The sequence below is a fragment of the Priapulus caudatus genome, unplaced genomic scaffold (assembly GCF_000485595.1).
Source record: "Priapulus caudatus unplaced genomic scaffold, Priapulus_caudatus-5.0.1 Scaffold1614, whole genome shotgun sequence".
NCBI classification, from domain to species: Eukaryota; Metazoa; Priapulida; class Priapulimorpha; order Priapulimorphida; family Priapulidae; genus Priapulus; species Priapulus caudatus.
The window spans coordinates 1-11,201 of NW_014578675.1; the positions used below are offsets into that span (position 1 = coordinate 1).

At 50.8% G+C, this 11,201-nt stretch overlaps 2 protein-coding genes across 2 annotated transcripts; one reads left to right on the forward strand and one right to left on the reverse strand.

The window, feature by feature from the left end:
* Positions 1 to 92: 92 nt before the first annotated feature.
* On the forward strand, positions 93 to 7,026 carry LOC106817159 (the record flags this gene model as incomplete). The annotated part of the gene is made up of 5 exons (XM_014821813.1): positions 93 to 197; positions 592 to 706; positions 1,487 to 1,557; positions 3,937 to 4,458; positions 4,489 to 7,026. Coding segments are annotated over 5 exons (2,792 nt in total), but the record flags the coding sequence as incomplete, so codon positions are not given.
* A 533-nt stretch (positions 7,027 to 7,559) lies between these two features.
* On the reverse strand, positions 7,560 to 10,993 carry LOC106817161 (keratin, type II cytoskeletal 1-like). Its single transcript, XM_014821815.1, has 3 exons — positions 10,957 to 10,993; positions 8,926 to 9,723; positions 7,560 to 8,308 (listed from the first exon to the last, which is right to left on the reverse strand). Exons 2-3 carry the CDS (start codon positions 9,714 to 9,716, stop codon positions 8,206 to 8,208), a joined length of 894 nt encoding a protein of 297 aa, XP_014677301.1. The 5' UTR covers positions 9,717 to 9,723; positions 10,957 to 10,993; the 3' UTR covers positions 7,560 to 8,205.
* Positions 10,994 to 11,201: the final 208 nt, after the last annotated feature.

The following is an 11,201-nucleotide window of genomic DNA, read 5'->3' on the forward strand; positions in this document are numbered from 1 at the left end:
ACGTACGTATATATATATATATATATATATATATATATATATATATATATGATGGCTATTATTACATCTACCTATATTCGTCATCGTTTCAGGAGAGGATTATGGGACAGTGGTCGTTGACAACCAGGTATGGCGTCCCTTCTGGTGGTATAACGCGTGGAGCGAGTGGCCCAAGGACACCTCGGACGTTTTAGCAGGTAAGAAAACGAGATGCAATTAAATGAAATAGAAACTCAATTAAATTTAGAAAACATGCGCCGAAAAGTATGGAATACGTAGGTAAGCGCTCACGCACGCTGTTGTCTTTATCATCTCGTAATAAAACAGCAATTAAAATCATACGTTGGAATAGTAAACGCACAGCAATATAGTCTGTTAGCAATATAGTATAGTATGTAAGGTTAATTAGTATTAGAAAGTATTTTAGTAGTTAGTATTAGTAGTAATAGGGTAATAGGGTGATTATAACCTGCCATGGTGGGATTCATCAAACGACGCCGACGGACTTCCCCCACCCCAACCACACCCCCGTCCGACTATCCACGTAAAAAATTATATATCATATTTAACACAGACATATGTTATTTGCAGGTTCTTACGGATCATGCATGTCCGACGGCAACTACTGTTTTGGACGGCTGCCCGTTCAACTTAAAGAATCGTCGACTAAACTCCTAGCGAACGACTCTGATGGAAACATGTTCCGGTAAATAGCGTTGGGTAGATTGCAATGGCTTCCGGTAAAATTACAAGCTAATATCCTGGCATCATTGGTACTATACTACAAGTCGTAAAGCAACGACTGCGCTCTCTCTCTCTCTCTCTCTCTCTCTCGCCTTCTCTCTCCTCTCTCTCTCTCTCTCCTCGTCTTTCTCTCTCTCGGCTCTCTTCTCTTCTCCTCTCTCTCTCTCTCTTCTCTCTTTCTATCTCTCTCTCTCTCTCTCCTCTCTCTCGCTCTCTCTATCTCTCGCCGCTCTCTCACTCATCTCGCCTCTCTCTCTCTCTCTCCCCCCTTTCTTCTCTTTCTCTCTCTCTCTCTCTCTCGCGCTATCGCTCTCTCTCTTCTCTTTCTCTCTCTCTCTCTCTCTCTCTCTCTCTCTCCTCTTCTCGCTCGCTATCGCTCTCTCTCTCTCTCTCTCTCTCTCTCTCTCTCTCTCTCTCTCTCTCTCTCTCTCTCTCTCTGCTATCGTGTCTCTTCTTATCTCTCCTCTCTCTCTCTCTCTCTTCTCTCTCTTTCTCCTCTGTCTCTCTCCGCCTCTCTCGATTCCCCTCTCTCTCACCCCCTCTGCTCTCTCTCTCTCTCTCTCTCTCTCTTTTTTTCTCCCCCCCCGCTCTCTCTCTCTCTCTCTCTACTGTTTCTCTTTCTCCCCTGTAAACGGACCTGCGTAGGTAGCGTTAGTATAGGCGCGGAAGGTAATAGCTTCCGATCGCTTTCGGTGTGTGAATCTTTGACCCAGAAAACCCCACAGCGCACGCGCCTGGGCAGCCTTATCACGATCATAGGCAGTGGCCTGTTTAGCGTCAACCCGCAGTCTGGCCGTTTGAAGTCCTCAAACGGTAGGTCATTCACACACGCACCGGCAGCGCACCACGCACGCACGCACCGCGCGACACGCGCACACACATGCACGCAACGCACAACTCGCTCCGCACTGGCGCACGACATGCCACGTACGCTCGCGCGCGCGCACGCTCACACTTACACGTACACACGCACGCAAACGCGCACGCACCCGCGTAAACCTCCACGCACGTAGATACGTTCGCACGTATGAGAACGCACGCACGCACGCACGCACACACGCACGCACGCACGCCACACACACATGTGCGAAACCATTACAGAGACCCGTCCGTCCAGGATATTACCGTGTATTCGTGTACGAAAAGCCATAATTAATTAACAACGTCTCACCAAGACCTTTGAAACCTAATGTCTGCGAAGCACCGAGAGCGAGCGAGAAGAATACTCACCGACTATTTGTTATCTATATTAACGAACATTCGTGCGGCTGTGTAGTACACCCTAGCCTCACCGTGTGAACTCGCGATGTAGAATTGCCTCTCGTGACGCTCGCAACTACCGGGGGGTCATCTTTTTCTAGACTAATAATACTCCACCCCAACCCATCACCCGCCCCCACCCCCTCCTCGCCGACAGAACTAACCTCATAATGACAGTTCACATCCTTGCAAAAAAAACGCGTTCCACCCACCCATCTTGTCCACCTCTCCGCTCGCCCACCTCTCCACCTCCCCCCACCTTCTTCACTCCTCCCACCTCTCCTCCCTCCTCCCCGCCCCTCCCTATTCTCTCTTCCCCGCCTCAACTTCTCCTTCTCCCCCACCTCCGGCCCTCTCCTCTGTTTTCCCCGCTCTCTCTCCTCCCCACCCACCTCCCACCTCTCTCCCCCACCTCCCACTCCCTACCTCCCACCTCTCCTCCCCTCCTCCCCGGCCTCCCCACCTCTCCTCCCCTCTCTCCCCTCCCTCCCCGCATCCTCGCCTCGCACACACGCGTTCGCTACATCCCGTAACAAACTGCGGCGGTGACGTTATTCATGACGCGCCTCCTGTTCGTACCCGTTCATCACGCTGTATATCTGTTACCTGTCTACCGTCGCCCCCTTCGCCCGCATTACGCGTTCGCTGATAACAACTGTACAACAGACTTTCTCCCCTCCTCTGACGCGACGAGCGAGCGTGCGTGCCTGTTCACGCGGCAATTCTACAATGATCAAACATTGAGGGCCCCTGAGTATGAGAGACGAGGGAGGGAGGAGAGAAGAAGATTGAGCAGAATGAAGAAAGAGAGAGAAGAGAGAGATAGAAGGGAAGAGCGACGAGAAAGCAGAGAGGCGAGCAGAGACGAGAGATTAAGCGGGGCGAGAGAACACACACACACACACACACACACACCCACACACAGAGGAGAAGAGCAGAAGAGAGAGAGAGAGAACGAAAGAGAGAGAGAGAACGAGAGAGAGAGAAAACAAAATTAGCCGCCATTAACTGTCATTGTTGTTAGGGGTACGGTATATAATCCACACGGTAATCCACAGCTAGGTCTACATTGACGAGCATCTGTTGAATAAACTGTGCGTGACAGAGAGAGCAGTGGCACCGCGTGTGTGGCTGAGTGACGATATTCTATTTACACGGACACGTTTAATATAATAGGTCCATATATTATACAGTTCCGAGTAATTTACTCATTTTGAGGGAAATCGCAACTGATAATATGGGATGTAGGTCAGATTTCTATACTTTTTTATTTACACCCTCGCAAATTATAGTATACGGAGTGTAATAAATGTATGTACGTGTATATAGGCCATATATGTGCGCGCTTGTGTGTGCGTGCGTCTGTGTGAGTCGTGCGTGCGTGCGCGCGTGAGTGTGTGAGTTGTGCGTGCGTGCGTCTGTGCATGTATATATATATATATATNCGTCGTCGTCGGCGTCGTCGTCGTCGTCGTCGTCGTCGTTGTTGTTGTTAATGTTGTTGTTGTTGTTGTTGTTGTTGTTGTTATTATTATTATTAATGTTGTTGTTGTTGTTGTTGTTGTTGTTATTATTATTAATGTTGTTGTTGTTGTTGTTATTATTATTAATGTTGTTGTTGTTGTTGTTGCTGTTATTGTTGTTAATAATGTTGTGGGGGATTACCATAGAACTAATATATACTAGTTATACTCTATTGCCTCTCTAAATATTTCTATGGGGGTCACTTATCGTTGTATGTCTTCGCTGCCGTTGTTGTTGTTATTATTGTTGTTGTTGCTGTTGATTGATGTTGTTGTTGTTGTTGTTGTTGTTGTTGTTGTTGTTTTTTTTTCGTCGTTTGCATTAGTGTTGTGTATGTAATAAATTAATATTTTAATTTTAATTAATTAATTAATTAATTGATAAATAATTAACAATTACTGCTTGCAGACGACGCGGAGACGATCGACGTCGGCGAAAACTACGAGCACGTGCAGGCGCCGACGCTAGCGCCGCGGGCGACCGGCCGACGAGTGGCTACACCTCTCAAGGAATCGCAACCCGTCGTTCGAAACAACATCGTCGGCGAATTCAAGGTCTCCTCTCACCCGGACGACCCCGCCGCCGCTGCCGCAGACGACGAAAATATCATAGCTATTTCTAACGTTCTCTACATAGCCGGCGGAGATGACGGAACCCGGGAGACGTCGGCGCGGAGTAGGAACAGTGAAGAGACGCGACTAGAGAGGAGGGGCAGCGGTCGGCGAGGCCCCGGCGCTGGTCGGATATCGAAGCAAGTTGGAGCTCACGAGTGGACGACGCGTCGGCCGGTCGAATTCCGCAGCAACTCGCGCGTCGTCGCCAACGAAGAGCCGACGGAAGAGGAGCCGATGAGACCCGCGACGGAGGCGCCCCCGCGCGACGCGACGAAGCTTACCGATTTTACGTCGGTCGAGACGTCGGCGACGACGGTCGAGTCGCCGGAGACAGACATGACGTCGGCGATGATGTACGACAGCACATCGATGCCGACGGAAGAGACGACGCCGACGGAGGCGACGAGCGCGGCGGAAGCAACAACGACGACGACGACGACGTCGGCGCCCGCGCCGGTCGTGAAGCCGGATCAAGGTCCGGAACACGTGCGACCGCACGAGTCGCGATCCAGTATTCCTCTAGGTCGTCCCAAGGTCGCCAACCCTCACCCGCTAGGACGTCCTCCCGGTCGCCAGCTACCACCGAACGTCTTCCTCGTCTCAAAGAACGAACCTCAAGTCACTACCGAGGCAAGCACCACCGTCAGAGCGACCAGGGCCGCGCAGCCACCGCTGAGGGCAAGCGTAGAGGAGGAAGAGGAGGTTGAGAAGGAAGCTGTTTCTCAAGCGGAGGCGAAACCAGCGCAGAAGCCAGTGACGAAACCTCCCAAACCGGAGGAAGCCAAGGCGGAGGAGGAGAAGGAGGAGGAAACGGAAGAGGAGAAGTTCAATAAGCTAGAGTCGAAGCGGCTCCGCTGGGAGGCGCGTCAGGCGAGACAGCGCGAGCGACAGCGTAAACGCGCCGAGAAGGCAAGCGCCGCCAGAGAGCGCCAGTTTCCCGCGAGATTCCGAGCACAGGGCGACAGCAGAGGTCGCGGTTACTTCCCGGGAGGCGCACGCCCTCTATCGGCGCAGTACGGTCGCTCGAACAACGGCTACCGCGCTCCCGTCGGTCAAGGTTACGGCCAAGGCTACGGCCGACAGCGCGGCGGCAACGCGCGGAGAGGCGGCGCTCGCGTCGGCGGTCGCTCGCCGCCAGGTGGCGCCTCCCCCGACCTCTACCTCGGCGCGGTGTCGTCGTCGGAGTTTCAAGGTACCTACCCTCAGAGAGGAACCGTTCTAGACAGAAGCGAGGACGACGGTGGCGACCGATACAAGGCCGCCAACCAGTACCTGGGAGAGTACGGCACGGACAGAGGCGGCGGCGGCGGCTACGGAGACGAGCGATACCCAGGGTACGCGAACACCGACCGCAGGAGTTCCGGCTATCGCGAATACACAAACGGATACTACCCTAGCCCTCGTCTGCTTGCCAGCCCCCCGCTGGACAACTACCGATCCGGATTCCGCGCTTCCGGCCGACCGCAGCCGGCGCGCGGAACCGGAACCGGATACGAGCAGCTCGGACGCGTCGGCACCGGATATGGGTACCCGGCGGGAAGAGTTTACGGCTTGCAGAAGGTGTCGGGGCGTCGTCGGCTCGTGCCCACCGTCGCCGCGCGTGGCAACGAGTATCCTGATCCGACAAGCAACTTCAACAACGGTTTTGCCGTCTATCGTCAGCAGCAGCTGCAGCCGCAGCCGCAGTATCCCCAGCAGCCGCAGCAGCCTCAGTATCAGTATCTTCAACAGCCGTATCCCCAGCAGCAGCAGGTCGGCGGTCGGCCAGCACGTCGGCCCGAGGAGGCGCGCGTGCGCGGTGGCGACAACGCCAACGACTACAGCGACTACGGCGGCGGTTACCCGGACTACGGAGACTACGATGACTACACCTCATCTCGCGTCGGCCCAGGAGAACCCTTCCCCGACCAGCCCCAGTACGGACTGGTAAAGGTGTCCGGCACCGCGGGGAGGGGCAGCGAGAAAGAGGAGGAGGAGCCCCCGCGAGGGAGGCTGAGAGGAGGTCCGCTTCCCCCGTCCCCGGGGCCACGGAGAGCACCGGGACCTCCCCCCGCGCAGCCGCAGTACGGACTAATCAAGGTGTCTGGGACGGCAGGGCAGGGCGGAGAAGCAGAAGAAGAGGAGGAGGGAGGAGAGGAGGAGGGGGGCTACCTCGGTCCGCCCGGACGAGGGAATCCGGGGTTCGAGGGACGAGGAGGGTACTACGGGCCGCCGCCTAGACGGGGGCAGCCGTCGTTTGGGTGGGAGGCGCCTCAGGGTGCGGGAAACTATAATCAGGGCAGAGCGAGACAACCGTTCTATAGGCGGCCATCTTACTATGCATGATCAGGGGAAAAGTTTCTCCCGCTTTCTGCTCTGATGACCCATCCAGTGACCGTGTCGCGTGTAACAGACCACGGCATACCGTTATATCAGTGGTTCTTAACCCTTTTTTAAAGTCATGGACCCCTTTGAGAATTTGTTAAAAGCTATGGATCCCCCCCCCAAATGCGCATAAGCACAAAATTTTGCATGCGCCTGGTTCACGGACCCCCTGGAGCCCATCCACCGACCCCCAAAGAGGTCCATGGACCACAGGTTAAGAACCCTGCCTTATATTCTCTCTCGATATATATTATATATATATTTTTACTATACCCGCCGTCACATGTCTGTATCAGTGGGTTGCACATCACAGCGCATATTTAACGCTCACAGTTTTGTAAACATTCGAATATTCGTTTTCGCACGTCGTAGCCGCATGTATAGACATAGCAAATCGCATTTACAGCAAATCTTATTTACACACACAGTCTACCTGAGGGATCACATGGGATGCGATGGGACACTATTTGTCATAGGAAGATTCTTCATATGACAAATATTTGCGAGTCAACTTCGTTCCGCTTTACACGCTGAAATTCACTGCTTGCGTTCATAATAGCGCTCCTAAACTCTTTTGATGCGCACAACACATACAACAATATTTGTCATAGGAAGAATCTTCCTATGACAAATAGTGTCATAGGAGAGCGTATATTATGCGTATGTCGTATTTGTCATAGATGCTAGCAGGTATGTACTGGAGGATAGATTCCGTCGTCAATACTCCTTGAGCGTGTGAGTAGGAGGGGGAGTGGATTCCAAACTTAGTACTAAATTGTGAGCCGGGAAAACTTGCCAGTATTAGGCTGAAATAGAGATAGACGGATGTACTCAACAAGTGAACGACTTTAAATGGCCTACACATGCGCGCGTATGAATTTACGTTAACGGCACCTATATAGTGACACAAGATTCGATAGTGACACATGATATGTGGGTAACATTTCTGTAATGGAATGATGGAGGTGTTGCCCTAGTTTATTTTGCCGTAGATTACAGTCAGATTATTTAATATTCGATGTCCAGTGACGATTGCTCGTCATTGTTTTACTCTTGTTGTTAATAGATTCTGCGCGAGCCTGTTAATATATGCACGTCATAATATTTTGTATAATTATTTTCTATCGTTCCGTGTATTAACAGTTATCCAATAAAATATATGGAAATCCATTTCGTGGTGTTCATGTTAACGTTGTGTTGGGGCTGAATTATGTCTTTTCCCCCGGTATTCAAATGTCTTCTGTACTCGGTTACGTTTCTCTCACCTGCTTGCCTGCTGAGTTTTCTCAGTTTCCAGAAGAAATTGTTTAATGTGAGTTTAATTTTGATATAGTATTAAACTGTATCAACATGATATCAGGAGTGAATAATAATAGATATTATTTATCTATATCTATCTAATATTATTCACTCCAGATAATATTAATACACTGTTGACCTCAGCAACGAAAGAATACCAAGTAACAGTATATAATAATACATAACGAAGTATATGAAATCATGCACATATTTTACTTACTGCAACTGTGTCTTCCACAAGGCCATTTCAAGAATACACGATATATATATATGTTATTACGACAATGTAAAGTTAGTTTCTACGGTTCTTTTCTAAATGGCTACTATCGAGGTTCAACCATCGCCATGCACGTTGAATTCGTCTGCGATAGGGCGACCTCTGGTGGGTCGCATGTCCATCTTACTCGCCATTGTACTGGATGTCGACGTCACCGAAGCCCCAGATCGGCTCCTCAATATCGTAGTTGTAGAGGGTTCTGGGCTGCGTGTACTCGTGTCCCTCCCTGCGACGAAAGAAAGCGAGGTTACTTACTATACCAAAGGCATCGCAGAAAAATTTGAGGAACATCGCACCATTTACGTAATATCAGGGATAGATAATGACACATTGTTATTATATATATAATACATATACAATATATACTATGATACGTAATCGTTTACTCAGGGTGGTTAGTAAGAACGATTTAACGATGAGAAGGACGCTTCGCATAAGTTTTCTATTTCGCCTGTGTAGTGCTCTAGTCAGTAGTGACATATATCGTGACTTTTATCGATATATCGTGATTGTGAAGTGTGCCCACCCTGAAACCGATTACAATAACAACAACAACAACAAGCAACAACAATTTGGTTAAATCTCGTTAATACATCCCTCTGGAACGCGAAGGGGAAATTTATAAGGGTGCGTATATACGCGTTAAAATTTTAGAATTCGTCATTATTGTTGTTGTTATTATTATTACTATTATCCTTATTATTATTATTATTATCATCATCATCATCATCATCATCATCATCATCATCATTACCACCACCATCATCATCATTGTCATCATCATTGATTAATTCTCTGATAAACAACGACCGCACGCACGCACGCACGCACGCACGCACGCACCTGTATCTGTAGACGTATCCTCTATTCTTCGCCGCCGACTCGCTCGCGTCGGCCGTGTCCTTGCTGACGAGGTTGCCGGTGGCGCTACCTGTCCTGCTGAACGACAACGTCGCCTCTCTGTCGCCGGAGCCGCGGATGCCTCCGCTAGTGATCGGTCCGTATCGCGTCGTCGTGAAGAACGCTGGCTGCTCGGTGGCGCCGCTGCCGAAGTTGCCGACGCCGGTCGCTCGGACGGCGACGACTGACGGCTGTTGGAACCTCGTGACGACGGTGCGCGTGCCGCCGCCGCCGACAAGGCCGCCGACGCTACCTTGGAATCGACGTCCGCTGCCGCCGCTGACGAGGCCGCCGACGCTACCTTGGAATCGACGTCCGCTGCCGCCGCTGACGAGGCCGCCGACTTGGAATCGACGTCCACTGCCGCCGCTGACGAAGCGTCGGCTGGATCCGCTGCCGACGGCGCTGACGCTACCGGCGTTGGAGAAACGACCGCCGGAGACGGAGCCGCCGGAGAGGGAGCCACCGGTGAAGGACCCGCCGGATGTGAAGCCGGTTCCGGCGCCGCTTGCGTCGACAACCCTGATGACGCGAGTCTGACCGGATCCGGATCCATCGCCGCCGACAACGAAGCGCCGTCCGTCGGGCAGCTCGACGACGTAGCCAACGTTGCCATCGTCGCCGCTTCCGTACTGGTAGGCGAAGTTACCGCCTTGCCGGATGCCGACGTCGCCAGGGAAGTCAATGGCGACTGCCGCGCCCAGCAGTGCCAGAAGTACGAAGGCTGTCTTCATCGTTGGTCTGCGGAGAGACGACGGGAGGATGGTGTCAGTCTGAGACGGAGGGAAGATGGTGTCAGTCTAAGATATCGGGAGGATGGTGTCAGTCTAAGATAGCGGGAGGATGATGTCAGTCTAAGATAGCGGGAGGATGGTGTCAGTCTAAGACGGCGTGAGGATGGTGTCAGTCTTAGACGGCGTGAGAATGGTGTCAGTCTAAGACGGCGGGAGGATGGTGTCAGTCTAAGACGGCGGTCGCCGTCGGCAGATTTCGTGACGATAAAACGCGTGACGTTTCGCGCCGCGAGAGTCACGTGACACGAATAACAAATACGACGACACGTGGTCGACTGTGACATGATGTAAATATATATACTATATACATACATATACCATGTCACTTCCGATATGGCCGGGTGTATGAGGGTTGGTTAATCGAAATTCACGTAGTAAATATACACAATAGTTAAAGTTTCATATAGAATGAATACATACGCGTTAAGCGTAAACTTGTTCGCAGAGAAATTGTGTTAGTAGACAGTACTCCAACAGTAAAATAATAGACGGACATATCTGTCCATTACTCTTACTATTACGCTGACTATTATTATTACTTGTGATGACTCGTATATACTCATAACTCGTACATAGTCTTATCACTTGTATATACTAACTACTCGAAACCGATATCGATGTGTCTGTCATAGGAACGCCTCTTTTCACTTCTATGAAACACTTGGGCTATCTACTCCTGGCGCCCCGTATCTCAGAAACATCATAATTAGAGTATAAAATTATAACAACTCTAAAAGCTCAGGACATTTGATGTAAAGTTACGCGCAAAAAGTCACATCATTCCATGTGATGTTACGCGCCAAAAGTCACAAGATTTGATATTAAATTACGCGCCAAAAGTCACAACATTTAATGTGGCGTTACGCGCCAAAGGTCACGACATCTGATGTGAAATTACGCGCCAAAACTCACAACATTTAATGTGGCGTTACGCGCCAAAAACCGCAATATTTGTCGCAAAGTTACGCGCCAAACCCTGCAACATTCTAGACTCATGAAACCTAATAATACAATATTAACAAGAGCTAATAATAACTACGAGTATTATTATATTATTAGCTTTTGATATTAATAATATAACTATACGTGATGTATCTGACAACGGGACCCCGGTCGTGGTCGCGCCTTGCTTCCCTGTAACCGCCTCCCCCTCCTTCCTCCCTCCTCTAGCCGAGCTCACCTGAATGTGGATGCGTTGCCGATCGACGTTGCTTCTAGCGAGGGCAGGATGCGAGCAAGCCGACACGTCGCCGCTCCGTTACTTATATGCGACACCGGCCGTCACGCGACCCGTGACTCTCTGTGTGACCTTGTGCACGATATGTCTCTCTCTCTCTCTCTCGGGCGCTCTTTCTTTCTCTCTCTCTTCTTTCTCGTCGGGCGCTCTTTCTTCTCTCTCTCTCTCTCTCTCTCTCTCTCTCTCTC